The sequence below is a fragment of the Gopherus flavomarginatus genome, chromosome 24 (genome assembly GCF_025201925.1).
Source record: "Gopherus flavomarginatus isolate rGopFla2 chromosome 24, rGopFla2.mat.asm, whole genome shotgun sequence".
NCBI classification, from domain to species: Eukaryota; Metazoa; Chordata; order Testudines; family Testudinidae; genus Gopherus; species Gopherus flavomarginatus.
In genome coordinates, this window is record NC_066640.1 from 253,897 (window position 1) to 281,004 (window position 27,108).

Below are 27,108 nucleotides of genomic sequence, written 5' to 3' on the forward strand. Positions count from 1 at the left end.
GAGGGTATTGAAGCAGTCTGCATATGGTTGTTTTTAATTTCACAGAATCACAGAACTGGAAGGGTCCTCAAGAGGTCATCTAGTCCAGTGCCATGCACTCAAGGCAGGACTAAGTACTATCTAGACCATCCCTGACAGGTGTTTGATCGACCTGCTCTCAGAAATCCCCAGTGATGGAGATTTCACAACCTCCCTAGGCCATTTATTCCAGTGCTTAACCACTCTGACAGTTAGGAAGTTTTTCCTGATGTCTAACCTAAACCACCCTTGCTGCAATTTAAGTCCATTGCTTCTTGTCCTATCAGAGGTTAAGAACAACAATTTTTCTCCTTCTCCTTGTAATAACCTTTTAGGTACTTGAAAACTTATGTCCCCTCTCAGTCTTCTCTTCTGCAGACTAAACAAACCCAGTTTTTTTGATCTTCCCTCACAGGTCATGTTTTCTAGACCTTTCATCATTTTTGTTGCTCTTCTCTAGACTTTCTCCAGTTTGTCCACATCTTTCCTGAAATGTGGCGCCCAGAACTGGACACAATACGTCAGTTCAGGCCTAATCAGTGCAGTGTAGAGAGAGAGAATTACTTCTCATGTCTTGCTTACAATACCCATGCTAATACATCCTTCCTAGGCAGTCATTTCTCATTTTGTATGTGTGCAGCTGATTATTCTCTCTTAAGTGGAGTACTCTGCATTTGTCCTTATTGAATTTCATCCTATTTACTTCAGACCATTTCTTCAGTTTGTCCAGACCATTTTGAATTTTAATCTTATCTTCCAAAGCACTTGCAACCCTCCCAACAAACTTTATAAGTGTACTCTCTATGCCATTATCTAACTCATTGATGAAGATATGAACAGAACCGGACCCAGAACCGATCCCTGCGGGACCCCACTCGTTATGCCCTTCCAGCATGACTGTGAACCACTCTCTGGAAATGATTTTCCAATCAGGAATGCACCCACCTTATAGTAGCTCCATCTAGGTTGTATTTCCCTAGTTTGTTTATGAGAAGGTCATGCAAGACAGTATCAAAAGCCTTACTAAAGTCAAGATATATCACATCTACTGCTTCCCCCGTATCCACAAGGTTTGTTACCCTGTCAAAAAAAGCTATCAGGTTGGTTTGACACAATTTGTTCTTGACAAATCCATGCTGAATTATTTATCACATTATCTTCTAGGTGTTTGCAAACTGATTGCTTAATTATTTGCTCCATTATCTTTCCAGGTACAGAAGTTAAGCTAACTGGTCTGTAATTCCTCGGGTTGTCTTATTTTCCTTTTTATAGATGGACACTATGTTTGCTCTTTTCCAGACTTCTGGAATATCGCCCATCAAAGATAATTGCTAATGGCTCAGATAGCTCCTCAGTCAATTCCTTGAGTATTCTAGGATGCATTTCATCAGGCTCTGATGATATGAAGACATCTAACTTGTCTAAGTAATTTTTTACTTGTTCTTTCCCTATTTTAGACTCTGATCCGACCTCATTTTCACTGGCATTCACTATTTTAGACATCCAATCCCCACCAACCTTCTTGGTTAAAACAGAAACAAAGACATCAATAAGCACCTCTGCCATTTCCACATTTTCTGTTATTGTCTTTCCTGCTTCACTGAGTAACGGGCCTACTCTGTGCTTGGTCTTCCTCTTGCTTCTAATGTATTTGTAGAATGTTTTCTTATTTCCTTTTATGTCCCTAGCTAGTTGGATCTCGTTTTGTGCCTTGGCTTTTCTAATTTTGTCCGTACATACTTGCGTTAATTTGCTCCTTCAGATGGACAGCTCTTACCTATATTGAGTCAAGAATCACACCAGTGGACAAAATCTTTTGTGACAGCATCAGAAGAGACTCTTCTTCATTCATGAGAAGTTGTAGCATTCTGAACAAAGAATGAGTGACCCAAATGGCTTTCTGTAATTCTTCTTTGGAGGGAACCTTCAGAAGAAAATCATCTATGTAATGAAAGATGGAAATTTCCTGTCTTCTCAGGTGTGCTGCTACTGGAGCCAGGCATTTGGTAAAGACTCTGGGTGCTGTAGAAAGGCCAAAGGGTAGGAATCTTTACTGGAAACGGTCTGAACCAACAGAAAAAACAGATATTTTCGATGCAAGGGTCTCACTGAAATATGAGTCTTTGAGATCAAGAGCAGCGAACCAATCCAAAGTGGACAAGGAGGGAATAATCAGTTACCATCCTGACCTGAAACTTCCTGATGACCTTGTTTAAAGTTCTGAAGTTTAGAATTTGTTTGAGACCTTCATTCTTTTTTGGGATTAGAAAATACTAGGAGTAAAAAATCAAATGTTCCTTTATTCTAACAGAACTTCTTCTATAGCCCCTGCAAGTGCTTGTGAGAAGGGTCCCTAAAAAGGGTGCAAGGGAAGTTTGCATGGAGGAAAGAATTTGAATTGGAAGGTATACACTTTTTTTTTTTTTTACTGTATCTAAAATCCATCTGTCCAAGACAAATATTTGTCCACGGTTTGTAGAAATGAGTATTTCCAAGAATGTGGGTAGTATTGACTGAAACAGGTATGACGCTTTTGTTTATCACATCAAACCCGAGGTCTGACATTAGGAAGATACAATTGAGTTCTTCATCCTCATCCTAGGCTTGGAGGGTATTTTCCTCTCCTGCATTTCAGAGGACGTCTGTTGCTGCTGATAATACGGTTGCCTCTTATGGGTATAAGAGGAGGAGGAAGACGATGGAAAGGAATATTTATGGTATCTGAACACAGATGCAGATGTCTTTCTATGAAAAGGAAGTAGTAACCCAGAAGATCTTCTATTGGAGCACGGGCTCTTCATTGCACTTCATCAGTTTCTGCACTAAAGAATCCATCTCCTTCAAAAAAGTATCACAGGGATAGCCGTGTTAGTCTGGATCTGTAAAAGCAGCAAAGAGTCCTATGGCACCTTACAGACTAACAGACGTATTGAAGCATGAGCTTTCGTGGGTGAAAACCCACTTCGTCGGATGTATTACTTTCAAAAAGGTAAATCCTCAATTTTTGTCTTAGTTTCCATAGGGAAAGATGAAGATCGTAGCCGTGCATATCTGTCGAGAGATATAATTGATGCCACAGATCTTGGTGCAGTGTCAGAAATGTCAAATGATGCCCTAAAGCAGGGGTAGTCAATAGGCAGATCGCAGGCCAAATCTGGACTGCCAGACTTTTTTAAGCAGACAGCAAAATCTTATTATTTACTTATTATTGTTATTGCAGTGTGAAAAAATGTTTTTCTGGAGTTGGGACCTTTGTCTATACTTTGATCAAGAAATCTGAATCTTGAAAAAAAATAATTGACTACCCCTGACCAAATGGCACATTTTGCAACATTCTGGCTGATCTTTATGAGAGCTACTGTTAATCTTCTCTGATTTTCTGGGACACTCTTGATTCCTCTCCCACAAGTGAAATTGGTATTTGGCCATTACTGCTTGACAGTTGGCCACATGCATGTTTAAAGAAGCTGACAAAATTATTTTCTTCCTAGAGAGTCCAACTTTTTTCCTTCTTCATCACAAGGAGTTGAGTGCTGAAGACCTGACCTGGATCTTTGAACTGATGCTGCTACCACAAGAGAATTAGGTTGAGGGTGCACATGAAAACAGGAGAATCTTTCCTGTGGGACCCGATATAGTTTATCAGCCTTTTTAAAAATTGATTCAAATGGGACAAAAGAAATTTTGCTGGTTACCGGAGACCTCACAATACGGGAAATGAAATCTTACTCTTTGCAGTAGAACCCAAAATATCAAAAATTGGATGTGTGGCTTCTTCCAAAGCTATTGATGGTAATTTTAAAGTTAATGCCATTCTACCCACTAGCTCATGAAATTGAGTTACGTTCTCAGAGAAAGACAATGCTGTAGCTGCATCTCCATTTTCATCAGAAGATGAGCCACAGTCCAGCTCCATATTTTACTGCTGAAATTCTTGTACGGGAGATGTTCTCTGATGCTCCTCCTCAAATAATGCCTCCTGTGGGCAACACTGCGAACATTCTCTCGTGTGAGATCTGGACCCTTCAGTTCTGGTAAAAGATGTATTGGCACAGAAGATTCTTGCTTCCTGGAGTGATAACAGTAAGTAAAGGGTTGGCCAATATGAGCAAGGAACCCACGGCCAATTCTGCTAGTCATCCCAATCCTATCTAATATCCCTTGTTTGGAACCCAGGGTGCCAAGGAGGAAAATTCTGATCTGAAAATGGTCAGGTTATAGGCATACTTGTGGGAACAGGCTCTACATCTCATAGCGAAGTCAATCCCCCACTCAATACTGAAGCTTGGTCCTGCTAGTGAAGGCAGGGGGCTGGACTCGATGACCTTTCAAGGTCCCTTCCAGTTCTAGGAGATTGGTATATCTCCAATTATTAAAAAACATGGGGGAGGGATAGCTCAGTGGTTTGAGCATGGGCCTCCTCAAATGACTGCAGTAGGAAACTAGGTCATGTAGAGTGGTGACAAATCTTTTAACATTCCAGTTGGAATCATAGGTGGTGGAACAGGACCTAGAGATTCTCCATGTCTGTTTCATCTATGTATCACAAGAATCCCAAGAAATGGTTGGATCTGTTAGTAGATGTGGGTCTGAGTGAATCCACACCATGACATTAGTGTGCTGCTGAGCTGATGTGTGCAGATCCAGTGAACTTTCCTTTTGATCTGTATCTCTAGAATGATCTATAGGTCTACTGTCTTTTGGTCTTGGATCCATACGTGAACAGTCTGATGAACTGCAAGAGGTATGTCTTAATTTAGCTTCCATTTGCCTCTGAACTGAGGTAGCCAGTTCTGATAAGTTACTCGGATGTCTGTCTGAGACTGGTTCCAAAGAAAAATGTACTAATTTTGGAGCTGGATCCGAAAGTTTAGGAATAGACCGATTTGAGAATTTGGAACTGGAGCTTGGTGTCAAGACGGAAGCTTTCGTTGTTGCAATTTTACTGGATCTGGATGTAGTCTGAGCTGATTCAGGCTGCCTCTCCTTATTTTCAGATCCTTTAGAGTTCTCAGATCCCAGAGGCTTGACAGAAAGACCTCTTATAATAAAAGGGCCTGAAGTCTTTTGCGTCTCTCTTTCAGACCCAAGGTGTGAAAGTGCTACAGATAGCTCAATATGCTGGGGAATGGCTCTCCCCCAAACACTTTAGATACCAAACTTGTGAATTAGATGCAGGGAAGACTACAGGGCAAGATGGGCACCACTTAAATCCTTGTTTCTTCACGCTGGGATCAGCCATACCAAAACAATAACATTATTCCTTACATGTATGGTCTAGTCTAAATCTAGCCTAATTTATCCTAAAACTAACTAGCCAGAGACTACTATATTTAAAAACTATTAACAGATAAAGGCACTATCTATCAGTGGATCTGAGATCCAGAGGGTCATGTCCTGTTGCTGCTGTCATTGGAAGGAACTGCAGAAGCAACAGTGCGATGTCCCCTTTATACTCATGCCCTCAAAACGTGCTCAAGCACTAAACAGGGAGGTTAAGGGAGCACTAATACTAGAAGGTCTACCATCCTGCTGCCGGTCAGCACAAGTCCCAAAAGTGTGAATATGCAAAAGACACTCAAAGGAGAATTTTAATGATCATTTCAATGAATTTATGAGGTACAGAAGCAAGTTTCACTGGTCTCTAATTGCCTGGAGCACCCTTGTGCCTTTCTTAAATTAAGGTACAGCATTTGCTACCCTCTAACACTCTAATATAGCAGCTCATTTTAATGAGCGATTGTATATTTTTGCTAGCAATTCAGACATCTTGTTCCTCCTTCAGAGCTCTTATGGATATATCAGCAAGAAAGCATATAAACAGCAGTTTTCAGAAAACTACTCACCCCCTTATTTCACTTATATCACTAATTTAATAAGCCAGATACCTTGGCTTTTCCAAAAGTATGCTCTGATTATGTGGCAAGGAAACGAAAACAGAGTACAAAATGTTCTGTTCCAACAGCCTTTGGAATGCTTAAATCTAATCTTTCATGCCCCAATGAACTTGAACTATCTGCCTCAGTTCTTATGACACTGGGTCCTCATACACTGGCAGTCGCTCTCTAGAGAGCAAGTGTAAAGTTATGCCCAAGAACCAACTCTGTGCATAAGGGCATTAAGTCCAATGACACTTTCCATTCTACAAGAACTTTGATAAAATACAATTTATGTACTCAAAGTGCCCCAAGCCATAGTATTTGCTTGGCTTGTACCTTCCCCCATCAATCACTAGAAATGACCAGCTTTGGCCTGACACGGCATTTACAGTAAGTACAATCATGAATCACATTTCAGGATTCCAAGGTCTACTCTTTGGACAATCCTGCTTAGCAAAGCAGCCTTACAATGCACAGGACTTCAGTCAAATAAGTATGCTTTTACCTCTTTTTTCCTCTCCCATAAATAATGCCTTTGACAATGAAAGGGGCTGTCAGTGTCCTTTTTATGGAGGAAAGGGGAGAGAGGGTAGCGATTTAAGAAAAGGAGAAGTTACTCACTTCTGCAGTAAATGTAGTTCTTCAAGATGTATCCACTATGGAGGCTTCACTTCAGGTGTGTGAGCACCCCAAGCACCTTCGATCAGAGATTTTTGTTAGCAGCGTCTGTGCATGCATCCGATGCATCCTTGTGCTGTGCACTGAGGCTACACAGGGCTGCATAGGCAATCCACCCTCAGTTCCTTCTCAAAATGCAAAGTCTCTCAGAGGGAATGTGAAAGCAGAGGGGATAGAGGGTAGTGGAGCACCCACAGGGAAGTATCTCAAAGAACTATAGATATTGCATGGGGTGAGCAACTTCTTCTTTGAGTAGTGTCCCTATGGGTGCTCCACTTCAGGTGACTCCCAAGCAGTGTCCTCCTAGAGATGAGAGAGCTTCAGATTTGTGTCCAGAACTGAAAACAACTGCACTGCCAACTGCTGCTTTGGATCTGGAGGCATGGGCAAAGGCAAAGTGCTTACAGAAGGTATATATCTCAGTTACTGGAACATATTTAAGTAATGCCATAGATGTTGACTGCAACCGTGTAGAGTGGGCTATCACTTGAGAAGAAGGCTGAATGCTGGCTGCCCCAAAACATGCAATAATACACTCCAAGATCCATCTTGATAGCCTCTGAGTGGAGACTGTGGATTCTGTCAATCTGTCTGCAATGGAAACAAATGGACTAGGAAACCTCTAAAATGATTTAGTCCTATCTAGATAGATGGCCAATGATCGTCTGACATATAAGGTATGGAAGGAAGCCTCCTGTCTGTAATTATGTGGTTTTTTGGGGAGTTAATGGTCAGAATAAGATGAAACTTGGGTGACTGTCATAAACAGATAGTAAGGGTTAATAGAACAGAAGTACTTCACATCTCTTTTGCCTATAAAGGGTTAACAATATCAGTGAGCCTGGCTGTCATCTGACCAGAGGACCAATAAGGGGACAGGATACTTTCAAATCTTGAGGGAGGGAAGTTTGTGTGTGTGCTATTAGATTTTCGTGGTTGTTCTCTCTGGGTTCTGAGAGTGACCAGACGTGCAACCAGGTTTCTCTCCAATCTCCCTGATACAGGTTCTTATAGATTCAAAATAGTAAGTACTAGGTAGATAAAGCGAGTTAGGCTTATGTTTGTTTTCTTTATTTGCAAATGTGTACTTGGCTGGAAGGAGTTCAAATTTGTATTTGGCTGCAAGGACTTTAATTTGTACTTGTATACTTAAGCTGGGAGGGTATTCCCAGTGTCTATAACTGAAAGACCCTGTAACATATTCCATCTTAAATTTACGAAGATAGAAGAAACAGTAAAAATTTTCTTTAATTAAAAGCTTTTCTTGTTTAAGAACCTGATTGTTTTTTTATTCTGGTGAGACCCCAGGGGACTGGGTCTGGATCCACCAGGGAATTGGTGGGGAGAAAGGAGGGAAGGGGGGGAGAGAGGTTAATCTCTCTCTGTGTTAGGATTACTTTCTCTCTCAGGGAGAATCTGGGAGGGGGAGAGAGGAGGAGAGGGGAAGGTAAATTTTCCTGTCTGTTTTAAGATTCAAGGCATTTGAATCACAGTGATCTTCCACAGTAACCTAGGGAGGGGAAGTCTGGGACAGGCAACGGTGAGGGAAAGGGTTTACTTTCCTTGTGTTAAGATCCAGAGGGTCTGGGTCTTGGGGGTCCCCGGGTAAAGTTTTGGGGGGACTAGAGTGTACCAGGCACTGGAATTCCTGGTTGGTGGCAGCGCTACAAGTACTAAGCTGGTAATTGAGCTTAGAGAAATTCATGCTAGTACCCCATCTTTGGACGCTAAGGCTCAGAGTGGGGAATTATACCATGACAGTGACATCTTAGGTAGTAATTTAGTGTGTGGACATAATGAAAATTGTCCTTTCAGAAAACCATGCAAGGAGGGTCTGGATTAAGTCTCCAACTTCCGACTCTTTGGGCCATGTGATAGCCATCAAAAAGGCAATCTTCAGACAAGTTCAGTAAGAAGCTGGTTGCCATTAGTTCAAAGGGAGGTCTTGTGAGACATGTAAGAGCTATCCTAAACTGGAGTGAAGACTTTCACTTGAGGGAAAAGGTTCTTCAATCCTTTGATGAACCTTACATTTGTTGGGTGAGCAAGCACTGAGAACCCTTCCACCAGGGAAATGAAAGGCTGCTATGGCAAACAAGTAAACCTTGACCAAGTTAGATGATAATGCTGTTTTCTTCAGTTGCAGCAGGTAACCAAGATAACTGAGACTGAGGAAGAGTCATGTGCGAGTCCTTGAAGTTCACACCAATGGCTAAATCTTTTCCACTTTTGAAGGTAAGTATTTCAGGTAGATTCTTTCCTACTGTTTAATAACACCTGGTGTACCTCTGCAGAACAGGTAGACTCTAACCTCGCAAACCATCAAGGAGCTACATCTTGAGGCAGAGAACTCTTAGGTTGGGATGAAGTAATTGACCAGAGTCTGGGAAGAAGAGATGAGGGATGATTGGAAGTTTGATTGCTGGAGAGGGGGACAAGTGAAATAGTTAAGATACTATGCTTGTCCTGCTGGATTTTATTCACCACCTTCAGTATCATACATGCTGGGGGGAAAACACACAGAACAGTCCCTTCATCTCAGGCAGGAGGAAGGCATCCCTCAGGGAACTTTGGCCTAGACCAGGGGTCGGTAACCTTTCAGAAGTGGTGTGCGGAATCTTCATTTATTCACTCTAATTTAAGGTTTTGCGTGCCAGTAATGCATTTTAACATTTTTAGAAGGTCTCTTTCTATAAGTCTATAATATATAACTAAACTATTGTTGCATGTAAAGTAAATAAGGTTTTTTAAATGTTTAAGAAACTTCATTTAAAATTAAATTAAAATGCAGAGCTCCCTGGACTGGTGGCCAGGACTTGGGCAGTGTGAGTGCCACTGAAAATCAGCTCGCATGCCGCCTTTGGCACCCGTGCCATAGGTTGCCTACCCCTGGCCTAGACCCTGTCGTGAACAGAACATACAAAACTTTGTTGATGAAGGCGGTGAAGAGGTCCACTTCTGGAAATCTTCAACTTTGAAATATGCCCTGGAGGGTAAGAGTGTCCCAACTTCCATTTGCAGTCCTGGGAAAAGCGTCTGCTAAAAGCATCGGCCTGGTATTTTGAATACCAAAGAAGTACACTGCCGAAATATGTATTTGATGGATTATATACCAGTTCTGCAGCTTTAATACTTCGAGACACAGAGAGGGGATCTTAATCCTCCTTGACAGAAAACATACAGGCCACACTGACAGTCATGACCCTGATTAACTTGTCCCTAATAAGAGGCAGAAAGTGAAGGCAGGCATTTCTGACCAGCCTAAGTTCCAACAAGTTGATGTAGAGAATGCTTTCTTGAGATGACCATTTGCCCTGGATTGTTTGAGTGTTGAGATGTGCTCCCCATCCCAACAGAGATGCTTCTATTGTTACAGTGACCACTGAGATTGGTCACAGAAAGGGAACTCCTGCATCGATGTTGTGATAATCTTTCTACCAGTCTAGGGAATCTTTCACCTGGTGGGGAACCGAAACCTATGTGTCTTAGTTGTGTCTGTTTGGTGAGTAGATTGCTCTGAGCTACCCCTGGAAGCAACAAAGGCATCACCTTGAATGATCTGTTACCACAATCCAAGCTGCCACATGTCCTAGGACCTGGAGGCAGTTTCTCACTGAGGTTTGAGGGCTCTCTTGAACAGTCCTGACAAGATCTGACAGTGTTAGCAATCTGTCCATGGGAAGGTAGGTCCTGGCTACCAACAAATCCAAGGATGCAACAAGAACTGTATTTTCTCTACAAGGGTCAACATGGATTTCTTGACATTGAGCCAGAGACCTAGTTTCATGAACAGAAAAAGGGCCTTCTGCAAGGCTCACAGCACCGACCCTTGAACAGCCATTGCCAAGGTACAGGAACACTATAATTGCCTCAATTACCATTAGAACCTTTGAAAAAACACTCGGCACCAAGGAGAGTCTGAAAGGGATCACCTGGTATTGAAAATGATCCTGACCTATAACAATATCTTCTGTGAGATGGATGTCTCACTATATGGAAATATGAGTCTTGTAGGTTGAGGGTGAAAAGCCAATCCCTTGAATTTAATGAAGGAATTCTAGCTCCCAGAGTCAGCATCCTGAACTTCTGAAACTTTATAGATTTGTTTAGGAGCCTTAAATCTAAAATTGGTCTCTATCCTCTATTTTTCTTTGGTACAAGGAAGTATTTTGAGTGGAAAACTTTTCCCTTGTGTAGAAAAGGGACACTCCTAAATGAAGAAATGAGTTTGTTTTCAGTCTCAGCAAGAGCTTGTAAGAGGGGTCCCTGAAGATGGAAGGGGGTGGAAAGGAGGGAGGGAGTTAAAGTGAATGGTGCTGCCTGATGTTAACAATCTCCAAGACTCATGTCTGTAGTAATCTGTTTCCCTACATGCTGAAAATGGGAAAGTCAGTCTCCAAAATGGGAGGGGGGGGCAAAATGTTGCAGCTAGTGAACTAAAGAATGGGGAAGATTTGAGCCCTCAACCAAATGGTCAAAACTGATGTCTCAATGACTACCTTGTTGTGTACTTGGGACAGCTAGATCTTCCTCTGGAACCTGTTTTTCTTCCGCGGGGCGGAAGGGGGTGCGGGAGAGGGGAGGGGAGAGAAGTAAAAGGGGAAGGGTTCAGTGTGTCTTTGGAACCCAGAGAATTGGATCGGACAGGGTATCTGGAAGGTTTGTGATCTACGAGATTTTCTTTTGTTCATCGGTGCGTAAATTCCCAGAGATCAGAAAGTGGCCCTGGAGTCTTATAAAGTGTGCAGGGATTTTTCTGTTTTCTCTGAAAACATCTTCAGACCATCAAAAGGGAGGTCCTCTGTAATGCTCTATACCTATCTAGGGAACCTGAACAGTTGGAGCCAGAATGCTTTACACCTAGCTATTGCTGTAGACACAGAATAGACCCCAGTGTATGCCAGATTTAGGGATGTTTTAAGGGATGTCTTGGCAAGCAACTGTCCCTCGGCAATGACGGCTTGAAATTGCTCTCTTTGCTCCAGTGGAAGGTGCTCAATAAGAACAAACATCTGGTATAGTAATTATATTTTGCCATGATTTGGTAATTAGTGATCTGGAACTGTAGAACAACAGATGAGTAGGACTTTAGTCCAGAAAGGTTCAGGCACTTCTGGTCTTTATCATACACTGTCAACCTGATGTGGTATTGTTTTCCCTGCTCAGCCCTGCATCAACCACCAGAGAATCAGGTGGGGAATGGGAGAATAAACACTTGTAGTTGTTGGTAAGAACATAATACTCATTTCATGAGGTCCTGGATTTGCCGGAAATTGTCACCACAGACAGTGGGGGAGACATTCCTGCTGCATGTGGTGATGATGATGAGTAGATGGTAGTTTGAGAGCTAGCCCTGGCCTCCTCCTCCTCGATCATCTCCTCCTGCTGAGGAATGGGCTGTAGTGGAGGAGGTTATGTCCCTATAGTCCCAGACGGTGGGGCTCAACACCTTTAACAACTGTTGTTGGTATGCTGCCCAGGATGACCATTGTGGGGGACCATACAGGAGAGGAGGTAGCAACCAAGGTTGTTTATAGAGGTAGACGGTAGCAGAGATTTAGAGCATTCCAAGGTGGGCATTGATGGAGTCAGATATTTAGGCTTCTATGATGCCGAGGAACCCTTTGGGGAAGATACCAGCTTAGCACCAGGTCCAATGGTACTGGTTTGGAGAAGTGTCTCTCCTTTATTGTGACTAGACAGTACAAAGCACTCCCGGAGCCATGTTTGTTCTTCGAAAAGCACCAGGATTTTCCTGCCCCGCTGATATCTCTACAGTATTAGGTTGAGAGGTTGAAGTTTCTGAGACCTTTGACCTACAGGGAGACCAACATTTTTTTGGAGTAGGCTTCTTCTGAAGGAAGTCAGAGCTCCTCTTCCTGGGATCTTTTGAGGAGGTCTCTGGAGTCTTCCCATTTCTGGGGGACTGCTGAGCCAAGGCCAAAGGGGAGTTGGGATCTGCCCAGAGAGAGAGAGAGGGGTGTGTGAGTGTGTGTGTGTGAGAGAGAGAGAGACACACGGGGGGGAAAGAGAATGAGATTCTCCTGACCTGGCTCTGGAGTCGGGCAAAGGAAATGTTCCATCGTTTGTAGCCTCAACTTACTCTAAATGGGGCAGTGTTTGAACCCTGGCAAGCTGGGAATGCCCTCCCAAGGAAAGTGAGCCTCCCCAGAGGGAGGAGAGAAGGAAAAAAACCTATCCTCTCAACTATTAAATTAAACTAATCTAACCAACAAACTAGGAGAGAGCTAAACCAAACTAGCAAGTATAAGAAAAAAACTTTAGCCAAGGCCCACACTCAATGTGGGTATGTTAAAGCTCCATCGCAGGCCGAGGCAGTCAGGAGGTGGTTTACCTAAAAGTGCAAGGCACAAGGAAACATAATGGGTGCATGTGTGGGCTGAATGGACACTGCTAATGAAAATCTCTGATTGAAGGCGCATGGGGTGCACGCACAGCTGAAGTAGAGCAACCATACGAACAATACTCAAAGAACAACTCTTTTTGGAAGGAAAATTAGAGAGTAAACGAAGAACACTCACCGATATCAGAAAAACTTTGACTCCCTGGTCCTCTGTATCCATGGCTGTGATACGGATACTCTTTTCACTGGCTTTGTCAATCTGCATCTGAGCCCAGAGCTTGGTGTTCAGGATTAACCTGAGACTCCCCTGAGTCCGCATTACTAGAACCAACGTACAAAGTAAATTAGCAGGAGACACTGGACATTTGGACATCGCAGAAGACTCCAAGTAAGAACCCTATTGTCACTTTCAGATCATATATTTTTTAAAAGGAGAGTTCTGTTTATACACAGCTTGCATGTCTCTTCAAGACAAGTAGCAAAGGGGAAAAACACTGAGAAAGCAAAACTAGAAGAATCAGACCTGAGTAGCTTCATTACATTGCTGAAGGAATGCAGAGGAGCCAGCGAGGGGACCAGAGTCAGCCCCAAAGTCTCTATTTATATATTACAGACTAGAGATGGAAAACTCCAGCTTCCAGAAAGCATAGGATCATTCCCTAGCATATATTTACTAATCTTTAAAGACTGTGTGTTTATCGATGCATAAGACACGGTGAGGAATTCATAAAATCGTTATATTATATTCACTGCCAAAGAATCAGAGGGGTAGCCCTGTTAGTCTGTATCTATGCATCTGAAGAAGTGGGCTTTTTACTCAAGAAAGCTTATGCCCAAATAAATCTGTGTTAGTCTTTAAGGTGCCACTGGACTCCTCGTTGCTTTTACTGCCAAAGAACTTTGTTAATGCAGTAAAAGTTATCTAGCAATGCCTTGTGTCTTTCTAGAACGTGAACAGTGACTAAATTAAAATCTCTTAAAATCAGGAGAGATAAGGTAATGTCTCCCACACCACACCTCTATACAGCTGTAATTCCATCACTCTACCTCTTGTAGCTGGCAATAGGCACTGGAGCTAAACCTGATCCATCTCTAACAAAATCGGGCACTTATGTGTTGTGTTGGGTGGGTCCAACCCAATTCTGTACCATCAAGGCTTCTGATGTACTTGTTGCCCCCTCACTGTGCTAGAGGGAGCTGTGTTGATCCAAGCATTAGTTGCAGGAAATTGCCAGACCTCACCCTGCCAACTGAGAGCGGTGCAGCTGCAGTTAGAGGAATCAGGGTAAACTAATTTCTGGGCTCTGCTATGCAGGACGTCCAAGTACAGGATCATGATCACAATGGCCCTTCTTGATTCTAAAAATGTATGAAGGAGACAAATATCTACAACGTTGGGGAGCTGCTGGAATGGCTACCACTGTCCCCTCCAGAGGCAGACATTTCACTAGGCATGTCGAGAAGATAGGGGAACATAAGAGTGCTTCATCCCCTCTGACACATACTTGCATATTCACAGTGCCTATCAGAACCTCACATGCACATTGGCATTCACACACCCCACTGTCCTCTGCAGCACTACTGTTCTTGAAAATTCTAGCAATCTCGTGGTCCACCTCAGAGCTCCAAAAGGCTAAGTGACAGATAGCTGAAGGGGACAAGGGTGAACAGCTGTTAATATCTGGAAAGTCTGAGGTTTATCCTGAGTAAGTAAAGCAGTCAAATGTAGGTCAGGCTTAGTTAGCTCCTCTTCACTAAGCCTAACCTAAATTTTATATTTATCCTAGTCAAGACAAGGCCTAAGAGTTCTCACCTCCCACCATTACTTTCTCCTCTCCTTTGCATACTCAGGAAGAACACAGTCCCATGATCTCTGACAGGGACAAGCTGTGGCATTGTTTGAATAGGACCAGGGCTGCCCAGAGGATTCAGGGGGCCTGGGGTTCTCGGTGGCAGGGAGCCCCCGCTTTGGTGGTAATTCGGCGGTGGGGGGTCCTTCTGCTCCGGGAGCTGCCGCCGAATTGCCCCAAAGACCCCTGCAGAGAAGGAGCTCTAGGAGCCTGGGTCCCACAAGAGTTTTCCGGGGCCCCTGGAGCAAGTGAAGGACTCCGCTCCAGGACCCCCGAAAAACGCTTGTGGGGGCCCATGTGGGGCCCGGGGCAAATTGTCCCACTTGCCCCCCCTACCCGCTGGGCGGCCCTGAATAGGACAGGGTTAAAGTTGTGGAGTGGAGGGTTGTGGTGTAGGAGATGTTACCTTAACTCTGTATTTTCTGGTTTTCAAAGGTTTAAGTTTAGCCATCCTTTGGGGTGACTGGGTGAAATGTAATGGGCTGTGGTATACAGGAGGTCAAACTAGATGACCTAATAGCCTCTTTTGGACTTTGTGACTCTATTCAAGTTCTGGAAGGGTACAAGGCAGTGTTTGGCAACCTTCAGCCTGTGCTAACAACATTTGTTGGCAATGAATTCCCTTTAAAAAAAGAAAGAAAAGGGTAGTAGTGAGAAGGGCATGAGTGACGGACATGCATTGAGGTGGTTTCTTGGGCACAGCTTGCTATCAACTCATTTATCAGCTCTGCCCTCCTCAGTGGCCTCTCCATACTCTTCATCAGACTGTAGGGCCACAGGGAAGAGGAAAAAAGGTCCAATCTGATCAAGTAATCTCAGGATGGTGCAGATCAGTGCCATAGTTTGAGCCACAGACGGGTGCAAAAAAGTTATATAAAAACTGGAAAATGTTCTTGATGAGTCTCAGTCCCCCACTCCAGGTGTTGTATCTCAGGATCCACTTAACTAAGTTACCCAAATTTGAACAGCTAATTGCTACCCCAGGGCTCAATGAGACACAGCAATTTTCAAAACAATATGACTACAAATGTAGATTTTAGAGCACTTATATTTATTTTTCAATCGTTAAACAAGCAGCTCTGCTCAAACTAGTCACTAATGCACCTTTATTATATCAAGAAAGAGAAAAGTACACTATATATGACTTAATCCACAGTTAGCTGTGTAAGAAACAGCCACAGCCTTATACACAGATGTCAACAACTTTAAGCAGCTACATTATACACCACCACAAAATATGCAGCTGCATAAACCAAAAAAAAATGGCAGCACCTACCAGAGAGGTCTTGATTTCTTAAACCATGATGCTTATTGTCATATAGTATATTTAATTTCCTATTCAGCTATTTACGTTGCAATGCCACAGAAGCAGGAATGATATTTTCTACCCTAAATCAAGCTGTACTTTTAGTTTACACGTTAGCAACCACAGGAAAACCTGGGAGAAGGTTGATATTGGGAGACAAAGTTATAGAGACATGTTTTTCTACAGATGTAAATATGTGGTTAAGTGGTTAGATATACAGGATATAAGAACTTCTAGCCACCAATCTTCCAATTGCTGAAGACTGCTTGATTTTAAAGGACAAACATTCAACAGAAATAACTATGTTCTTTATGCTTTTAGGAATTTGTTACCTGCAGTGGGATAACCAGCAGCTTGGCAATCACTGCCCCAAATCTGCAAAGAGATCACCTCTTCACTTTAGGAAATCTACACTAAATCTGTCCAAAATTCAGGATTTCTGGCTTGAAAGCAAACTGGAAATTCCCAAAAATGTGTTTCAGAAACACCAACACACGACGTTTCAGAAATGCAGCTTTCTCCCTGGAACCAGCAGACAGTGAGTGAAACTGAATGCTATGTTATAGACATGTCAGTTCCTAGATAATAAAGAGACAAGGTGGATGAGGGAATATCTTTTACTGGGCCAACTTTCGTTGGTGAGAGAAGCCACATACCTTGTCTCATTGAGTCAAACTGACATTCTCAGTTTCACTCAGCAGCTGCCAGGGCTCTCAGGATCTGCACCTCTGGGCAACCCTGCCAGGCAGGCTGCCCAGGGCTGGTGACCTCAAGGCTTCCCGGCCTGCTTGGCACCCCAGGGAGCCAGCTGACCCGGGAATCTGAAGCCCTGGAGTAGTCCACATGGTTGGGCAGCCCTAGAGATACAGACCTTGGGAGCCAATCCCAGGATTTCGAGGCTCCCAGTTTGGGTTTCCGCAGCAGTAAGTCTGGAAGTCCTGAGACTCCTCAGGGCTTTCTGGTACCTAGACTCCCCAGCAGGAAGTCTGGAAAGCCAGGTATGGCAGGGCTGTCCCAGAGCCACAGACCCTCGTAGTCTGAAGTCCTCTGGAGGCAGACTGCACGGCACGGCTGCCGCAAAGCCATGGATCCAAGAAACCTGCATTGTTCAGTCTTGGGGCAGACTGCATGGTGGAGTTCCACGGCAGATAAGCTGAGAGGGTTCCATCAAACTCAACTGCTTTGCAGAGAATGAAGTGGTATTTTCAGACAAGCTCTAATCTACACACTAAAGTGTACCAGCAGGGCCATCCTGGGACACTGACATGAACTTCAAACTTTACTTTTTTTTTTTTTTTTTTTTTTTTTTTTTTTTTTAAACTGCTATATTTAGACACAGTAATCCAAAGTGGATGCCCCCAGCTACCAAGGAAACATTTTGTAGTAGTAACACAGAACATCATCCCAATAACTCACTTCCCACAGCTCATCTTACCTAGTCGAGATTGTAAGGTTCCATCGTCTGTTGATGCCATGTCATTGAGTCTCAGAAGTCCTCTCCCTCTTTCCACCCAAGACTGAGAGTTCTTATCAAACACAAACAACTTGCATTGTATCTGCAAAAGAGAGATGCCTCCTTGCTGATGTTCTTTAATGCAATGGTTAACTATAATTACAGAGTACATCATGATTACTGAACCAAAAATCTCCCGATCTACATTTCATTGATTTCAAAAGTATTCGCTACCGTGAAATTTCAGGCTTCTAAAATGTGCTGGATTGATACCCTGAAAACTAAAGCCCTCAAAATATACTATGACATTGAACTCCATATGATTTTATGAAAATAGGCTAATAAGCGTGAATGTAATGTAACTGGAATATGCTTCATGCAAAAGGTCTCTTGTAAGGTATTCATTATAAAGTTTATAATCTACTGAGTGTGGTCATCCTATTTGTATAAATGTATCATTCTTGCATCTGAAACTAGAAATATGAAATATAACTCTGAGGTCCGACTGTAATTATGCGAAGTGTGGGTCACTAATGATGGTTTGGAATCTTGATGGCTCCCATCAACTAGGACAATTGGTTGTAAATGATTTTGTTTACTTGCATGCCTTCCTGTGATTCAGGCCAGGAAGAATGAATGCTCGGGGTCTCACAGGACAAGTGACCATGTCACCTGGTACCGAAATCTATCTTAAACTTGGTGCTTCTCCATTCAGGAGGAGAAGTGAGGACCCAGAGACACAAAAGATTCCCACCTTGTGCCACAGCTATATAAGGGGGGTGGAACAGAACGAAGAGGGTTCCAGTCATGAAAAACCCCTTTGTTACGACCTGAGCTGGAGCTAACAAGAACTGTACCGGGGAAAGGATTAAACTCAGACCAGGAAGGAGTCCAGTCTGTGAAAGAAGCTTATTGGAACATCCCTGGGGGTGAGATTTCATCTGTAATCAGTTTCTTAATATATTAGGCTTAGACTTGCGTGTTTTGTTTTATTTTGCTTGGTAACTTACTCTGTTTTGTCTGTTATTATGTGAAACCACTTAAATCCTATCTTTTATATTTAATAAAATCACTTTTGCTTATTAATTAACCCAGAGTAAGTAATTAATACCTGGGGGAGCAAACAGCTGTGCATATCTCTTTATCAGTGTTATAGAGGGTGGACAATTTATGAGTTTGCACTGTATAAGCTTTATACAGAGTAAAACAGATTCATTTGGGGTTTGGATCCCATTGGGAGTTGGGTGTCTGGGTGCTAGAGACAGGAGCACTTCCTTAAGCTGTTTTCAGTTAAGTCTGCAGCTTTGGGGCACATGGTTCAGACCCTGGGTCTGTGTTCGGGCAGACTGGCATGTCTGGCTTGAAAAGCAGGGTTCTGGAGGTCCAAACTGCAGAGAAAACAGGCTCAAGGTAGTCTCAGCACATCAGGTGACAGTCCCAAGGGGGTTTCTGTGACCGAACCCGCCACATATAGTATGTTGTACCTTTTTTAATTATGTATTTCGTTTTTTAAAATGTATATATGCCATGGACTGTGTCTGATTAGGAAAGGCAAGTTGAAGAGCAAGAGTACCTTGCTCTTAGACCATAAAGTAGTGTAGTTTGTGGTTGGTTCTTAGATCCTGTGGGAGGTTCATTCCACAGTCTCAGGTAGGGAAACAGCACTGATTTGTGAAGGACTTTTTATTTTGATTATCTGAATCCTGAAATCTAACCATAGTTCATTAAATTGTGTCCTGTTTAAGATAAAGAGCAGTAACAATTTTAACAAAAACACTTGCCTCAGTTATAGAACATAGGAAAGCATATAGGATGGTGCAATGAAGCTGAATTGCAAGAACGTGAAATAGTGGCAAGCAATCATTATAGAATAAATAAGCTGGAAATGAATCCCAACAAGACTGAAGCTCAACTGTGTGACCAATTTCTTACCTGTAACACATTGCTCTCTGCTTCTTCCCCAGTGATCACCTCTACCTTCTCCAGTAAACACTTCTTTGCTGTTGCTTTAGTATAGGCTGCTGCAGACTCTGCCAGTGATTCTGAAATATTATTAGCTGAACAACATTTTTCAAGTTTATTTTGGGCACTAGTCACATAAATTCACATCATACAGATGGACGGCCATGTGCACCTACACAGAGCCTGCCATTTACTTGAATAAGCTACCAGTTAATATGCTTTTCCTCTGGAGCATGACTGTCTTGTGCAACTGTTATCCTGCCAGGTTCTCAGTGGCCAACAATTGTGCTTTTATCAGGATCTAGAAATGGATATGAAGTCTGAAGAAAGCAGTTCTGTCTGTCTTTTCAGGAATGGTTCCTCTTCGTTTCTTAAAATCAGAACTGAGACGGGGAAAAATTCCCAAACACAGATACGGGTAACTCTGAAGATCTGGTCCATAAATTATCTGAGTCTCTCTAAGAAGAGGATTTTGCAAAATCTGTGCAAAACAAATACTTATGCTCATCTCTACAGGTGTAATGTTAATATCTCCATTGCTACAGGTAACAGATATGCCTGCATTTGAAAATGCTGCTCTTTATTTTATAGTCTTGGACTGGCTGCTCACTGGCAACTAAAACTGGGAAATTTCTACAACTCCCACATCACCTCCATTTTTCATAAAAAACCTACTCCCTCATAGGGTAAAAGCAAACCCCTAATTTCAGTAAATTGTTTTGGTTTTGATGAGGTAATATCTAAAATCATTTTTTTAAACATTTCTGGAGCACCTAATCACCATAGCATAAACTCTACATACTTAGATTCAGTTTACGTTACATCCAGCAACTATAGAACAGAATAAAAATAACCCTTTGCCACCCATCTTCTGTAATAAAACTGGTCTGACTATATGCCCTCCAAATTCCTGCCACTTGCACACTGCTGGAGATACTCCTGATCCACATGTGATGAACAAGAGTACCCCTGGCAGGGCTAGAGCAGCCTGGATGGGCTGTTAACACACAACACTCCCCTTCTCTCCAAACCTTGAGGGGACCAAGGAATTTCCCCCTCCACTTTTTAAAAAAAATGTTGGCTAGAAGGGACAATAAAGGCAAGGGGAGGTTTTATATTTTCATATGGTAATAAAACCACAACTGCAAGCACTTAACAAGGATTAGGCATAACACAAAGCAGTAACAGAATACTGTTTCTAAGAATTAGTTCTAAAAAAAAATCCCACTATTCACCTTTCTCTGGAGTAGCTTCCTGTGAAGAAGATTCAGAGCCAGATTCTGTAGCAGCATTTTCCTTGCTACTTTCTGTACCAGCCTCATTTGATTTTGGTGGGCTCTGTAAGGAAAAGAGGCAGAATACACGAACTTATGGATTTGTGAAAACAAGAGTGCTAATGTGATTCTTGAGGCAGTCCTGTACCTTTAGTAATTTTATAAAGGTACTAGTATCTGGTACTCCCTGGAGTACATATTTCCTTAGTAGAAATTGTAGCATTACTCCTGACTACTCTGACTGACCTGATGATGCGGAAAGGAGGGGGGCTAGCATGGCAGGATGGAGGTGTATAGCACTAGAAAAGAAATAATGGACTCCTTGCTATCAGTGACACCACACTACACCAGCAGTTGTTAATTCTATGGTGCCGGGGTTCAAACTCAGGGTGTTGAATCATGCAGTGTGTTTTTGGCATCAAGCTAGCTGGCTTCTCCACCAGATAGACTGATGCTATATGGATTGGACCAATATCCCTTGCAAGGGAGACTTATGTGACTCGTCTTCTCCCTCCTCAGCTCTGAGGGGGAGTGCTGGTGCAAGGTGTCTCTGACATGTCTCTCAGAGATCAGGCACCTTGTGTGGCCATCAGTGACTGACATAAGGCTGCTCCAGGGGGCTTAAAATCCAAAGTCTCTGCCTCATTAACAAGTTGGAAAACAGCCAGCCTTGGTGCCAACTATTCAGTCAAATGCGAGACTGAGAAAAAACTGCCAAGGTGGTAGACAGCTACCCTGAACTATTAACTATGAGAAAAGTTCACTAAGTTAGACTGACAACAGTCATTCACAAGGGAAAAGGTTTCAGGGGAGAAGCTTGCTATAGCAAGTGGCACAAACGGGCTGTGTTCTGGCTCACTGCCATGGGTGGTAAGAAGGAATCAAGTGGCAGTTGGGGGGACACACTCATCATGTCCTTGGGTGGGAGCCACAAAGACACTCAAGACTCACATGCAGTCCCAAGAGACACTGCTGACCAGACGTGCATGAGGCATTCATATCACATGGAAAATAAGCAAAGAAATATTACATTTAATAAACAATTAACACTCACCAAGACTCTCTCACTCATGTTCTGTCCAAATACAAATTTGTTGCTGGAAGCATCTGCATTGTTTGTTGAGTTCTCTAAACTGGAGACAAATGTTTTCATTAATATAGCGCAAACAGATGTTTCCATAATCATTACAATTTCAACAACAAGGGAGAAATTATCACTGGTTTGAACTGCAATTGTCTGTTAAATAAAACTATGAAACAAGTGTGTGTTTGATTAACTAGGATGCAACAGCAAGGAACACAACAATAACTGGTTATGGGACTTAATGTCCCCAAGCACTGTCTCCTAGAATAAAAAAGCATTTTAGCATTATGGAGATTTTTTTCTGAGTACTAGCTTCGAAATACCTATATTTAAATTACACTCTGAGAAATCTGACCATTAACTGGTGCAGGGGTCCCCAACGTGATGCTGGGGCGTCTAAGTGAGCCTGTGTACTGGCTGGCAGACGAGCAGCTGCCGAAATGCAGCCGACGAGCAGTGTCATTCAGAGGCGTTGCCGCCGCGGCCTCTGGATGCTGCTGCTTGTCAGTGTCATTTCAGCGGCGACGCCTATTGACGTTGCAGCTTGTCGACGACATTTCGGCAACGACGCCTATTGGCATTGCGGCTTGTCAGCGGCATTTCGGCGGGTGCTCGTACACCACCACGGTCCTCCGTGGCTGGTCTGATGCCCATCAGACGAAAAAGGTTGGGGAACACTGACCTAGTGTATCCTAAAAGTCTATCCAGTATCAAAAGGGCTAGCAAGATGCTTAGGGCTCTACTAAATTCACGGTCCATTTTGGTCAATTTCATGGTCACAGGATTTTTAAAGTAGTAAATTTAATGATTTCAAATATTTAAATCTACAATTACAGCACTGTGAAATTTCAGGGGTCCCGACCCAAAAAGAAGTTGTTGGAGGCTGCAAGATTATTGTAGGGGGCACAGTACTGCTACCCTTACTTCTGCACTGCTGCTGGTGGAAGCACTGCCTTCAGAGCTGGGCAGCTGGAGAGTGGTGGCTGCTGGCCAGGAATCCAGCTCTGAAGGCAGAGCTGCTGCCTGCAGCAGCAAAGTAGTAAGAATGGCCTGGCCTGGCCTGGCATATGGTATTGTCACCCTTACTTCTGCTCTGCTGCTGGTGGGACACTGCCTTGAGAGATGGGCACTTGGCCAACAGCTGCCACTCTCCAGCTACCCAACTCTGAAGGCAGTGCAAAAGCAAAGGTGGCAATACCACGACCCCCCTAAAATATCCTTGTGATTCCCCCCATCCCCCAACTCCCTTTTGGGTCAGGACCCCCAATTTGAGAAACGCTGGTCTCTCTCATGAAATCTGTACCGTATGTGGTAAAACCACACAAAAGACCAGATTTCACAGGCGGAGACTAGGTTTCACATTGGTGACGCATTTTTCATGGCCGTGAATTTGGTAGGGCCCTAAAGATGCTGTTCAGCCACCTCCTACAGTCAAGAGCACTAATTCCAGCTGACTGACCTGAGCCAGAATTGAAGGGCTGCAGCTGAAGTCTGAAAGGCAGCATCACATATGTGCATGCCAACAAATGGCCTAATGATCCCAGGCAAGTCTGCACTAGTGTAGCCAGGTTTTATTTTATCTTGAGTAATATAGATTGCAATGACAGGAATCTTTATTCTTGCATGAGAGGGCAGAAGGCGCATGTGCAGCAGCGATCAACAATGTTCAAAAAAATCTAATTTCATACGCATGAAAAACATATGCTCCGATAGTGGGATCCACAGATACTAAAAGAACTGTAAATACACAACATACATGCAGACACCATGAGACACAAGCTGTTCTCTGTTAAAAGCAGACTGATGTAACATACACACAAACTGAGACCATAAAGCCTTTGAAGAAAAATCATTCATGCAACCATCACTGTGTGTTCCAAGTCTGAAATACTAAGTCTTTGCTCTGCCCTCAGTCTGGGAGAAGGAGTTGAATTCTAAAGCTCCATACTCACACACAAACTCAGTTGTGCCAACTTGAGACATCACTCTCAGCAGATGCCCAATCTAGATCACAGGTGTATAACAGACCCTCAGTGGGTTCAGATACATACATAGGCAGGACCACATTAAGGCCAAGGCAGGTCCTCTTACCAGTCATGTGACAGCATCAGAATCTAATTATGTTTCTTCATGGCTACTACGGAGTTTTCATGGTTACAAAGAAAAACTTGAAAACATCACAGTGATGTTTGTTTCAGTCTGCAGACAATCTCCAGTAGAGGAACCAGCAGTAGCCAGGAAGCAGCTGGGACCCATATCCACCACCAGAGCACCCCCGCTACTTTGTCAGGAGTATGGGAATCATCTGTTCTGCTCCTTCCCTTTGGGCCTTTTGCTCCACAGGCAGAACTGGAGCGTGTGGAAAGCGATGGTATTATCAAGCACCATCCACTGGTGGCATCAAATTGAGAGGTCATACATTTGCAGATTGTGCTGATCCTAAATATAAGATCACCCCTCTCCATTTTTGCCTGTTTTGATCAGCAGTGAAATAATGAGCAATGATGACATTTAAATTATTACTGAGCATTTAAATCAACATCCCATTAAAAGGAATGTGGCATTTCACACATTTCAGAGTTATTTACAGATTTTAAAGCCAGAAGGGACCATATGATCATCTAGCCTGATCCCCGGAATAAAACAGGCCAGAGAGTTCATCCAGTGGTTCCAGCATTAAACCCGTAACTTCTAGTTGAGCTAGAGCAGCTCTTTCAGAAAGACATCCAATACTGAAGACTTCAAGTGATGGAGAATCCACAGTATCTCTAGGTAAGTTGTTCCAATGGTTAGTTACTGAGAAAAAATTGCACCTTATTTCTAACCTGAATTTGTCTAATTCCTTTCTTCTAATTCCGTCTTCATTTAGAAAAACTACCAGTTAACTTGGGTTTCTTATCAACTAGCTTCATAGGCCTTGGGTCATGCATTCTTTTGGAGTTAATGGTTAAACTTAAGGGATGAAAGTGATCTGGTCGTTGTCATAAGGTAATCGGATCCATGAAGCCTGAACAGCTTTCTGAATACATGTGATCCCTTCAGTGGAAGAGGATCTTGGCAATACCTGGTGTCAGCTTCATTTCAAGCTCTCTGCAAATTCAGGCAGGCTGTGTTTGTCACACTCCTCACCTCCTGAAGCTATCCTTTGCAACCGTAAGAACTAATATACTGCATTCTTCAGAAAACAAAAAGCTAGGAATCTGACGAACAAGGTAGCAGCCCCAAAAAAGTGTTGGGTACCAACCCAGTTCAAACAGAACCCTGCCTCTGTGAGACAGCAATGCTAATATTAATGATCTACATATATTACAGTAAAATAAGTTGCTCTGAATTTATTTGCAGTCTTACTTGGAACTGATGTACTGCAGAAAGTAGTTTGTTGCCGATGGCGTTTCCAAGCTTGGAAGCCCAGCATTCTGTACATCAGCTGTTTCATCACTTTCATTTCCCAACTACAAAAGAGATAGACATTTATACACAATTAACAATATCAAAACGAAGATCATCAGACCTTACTGTCTCACAAAATATGTACCTTTGCTCATATACGCTCTTAACAGTAACACCACAGTGTATTAACCATTACAACAAATTTCTCCTTGTTGCAAGCTGCATTCCTATAGGAATGCCAGTGTAGTGCATTCATATATACCTAAATTAAGAATGAGCGACACCTTCAAGCAGCATTGCAAATGCTTTTAAAACTGTATTTGTCTATAATCAAAAACCTTTCCTCTTTCATTATTAAGTTTATCACAGTTATGTACTTTTTGGGCTGTGCTGATCCCACTGTAGTTCTGGCCAATCTGCCTCTTGTCAGGTCGTGTAGGAGCCATATACTCCCACTGGCCTCACCTACCCCATATGCTTGCATAAAACCCCTCTCTTTAGGGTGTTGATGCCTCTTGTTACTTTAATTCAATTAGCCCATGTTTAGGTATGAGCCTGCTTTGCCCCAGGTCCTCTCTCCTTGCCTCTGCAACACACTCAGAACCTGTGCTCCATGGATTGGCGTGGAGGGACTTCTGGAGGCTCAGTGGGAAGGGGACCAGATCATTCCCAACCCACCATTCAGAAGAAACATCAAACAGCACTGAATATCCCAGAGTTTATTTGTATAACAGTAGTGGGTGTTTTTACTTTTTACACGAAAGGACTTCAAAAAGTAGACTCACGAAAAATAATTTTTGCAAAGTGGCCAACTAACTGTACTCTGTGTACAAATCCTCCATTTGCACATATAAATCAAAGCTGAAGCACACGGTTATCATTCTGTTGTGCTAATTTCCACAGTTATGCACAAATGTAGGAATCGCAAATACACTTTAGGTGGCTGCTTTAGAAAATAAAGTTTTTACATGATAGGTTGAAAGCTGAAATAGGAAGCTAATATGAAATGAAATTAATACTTGTTTCGGCAGCACATATACTAAAATTGGAACGAGAAGATTAGCATGGCCCCTACACAAGGATGACACACAAATTCATGAAAAGGGGGGAAGTGGTTTGACTCTGTGGTTTGAGCACTGGCCTGCTAAACCCAGGGTTGTGAGTTCAATCCTTGAGGGGGATATTTAGGGATCTGGGGCAAAAAACCTGTCAGGGACAGTACTTGGTCCTGCTAGTAAAGGCAGGGGACTGGACTCAATGACCTTTCAAGGTCCCTTCCAGTTCTAATATATATATATATATATATATATATATATATATATATATATATATATATATATATATATACACACACACACACACACACATACATACACACACCTAGTTTATATGCTTAATACTGTTCCGCTTATCCAGGAGTTAGAATAAATGGTTACCTACCTAGGAATCTTTTTGTAACTCTTCTTCTTCAAGATGTGTGTCTCACGTAGATTCCAAGGAGACGTGCGCGCATCACATGCACAGTAGCCAAAAGGTTTTTCCCCTAGTTGTATCCATCAGTTGGCTCTGGAGCCCCGCGGAGAGGCGCCATATATAGGGCCCTGCTGACCCCCCGCCACTTCAGCGCCTTCTTGCCAGCTGACTTCAACAGAGGGGTAGGTGGGTGGGTCTTGGAATGGACATGAACAACACATCTCGAAGAACAACAGTTACAAAAAGGTAGGTAACCATTTTTTCTTCGAGTGTTTGCTCGTGTCAATTCCAAGTAGATGATTCCCAAGCAGTTCCTAGGAGGAGGGGTCAGTGTTCACTGTGTCGCAGATTGTACCACCACTCTACCAAATGAAGCA

General features: G+C 42.9%; 1 protein-coding gene and 1 pseudogene across 4 annotated transcripts in view; one reads left to right on the plus strand and one right to left on the minus strand.

Moving 5' to 3' along the window:
- Positions 1-27,108, minus strand: part of RANBP3 (RAN binding protein 3) — a 232,275-nt gene that overhangs the window by 25,927 nt on the left and 179,240 nt on the right. For 3 of the 4 annotated variants that reach the window (XM_050933755.1, XM_050933752.1, XM_050933754.1), the window contains 6 exons: positions 25,217-25,320; positions 21,839-21,917; positions 20,746-20,848; positions 19,481-19,605; positions 17,531-17,651; positions 13,118-13,260 (listed from right to left, as the gene is read on the minus strand). In XM_050933755.1, the coding sequence (XP_050789712.1) occupies positions 13,118-13,260; positions 17,531-17,651; positions 19,481-19,605; positions 20,746-20,848; positions 21,839-21,917; positions 25,217-25,320 (675 nt within the window). The remainder of the gene's footprint in view (positions 1-13,117; positions 13,261-17,530; positions 17,652-19,480; positions 19,606-20,745; positions 20,849-21,838; positions 21,918-25,216; positions 25,321-27,108) is intronic. The other variant, XM_050933753.1, reaches the window with a different exon arrangement.
- Positions 26,278-26,374, plus strand: LOC127040412 (uncharacterized; annotated as a pseudogene).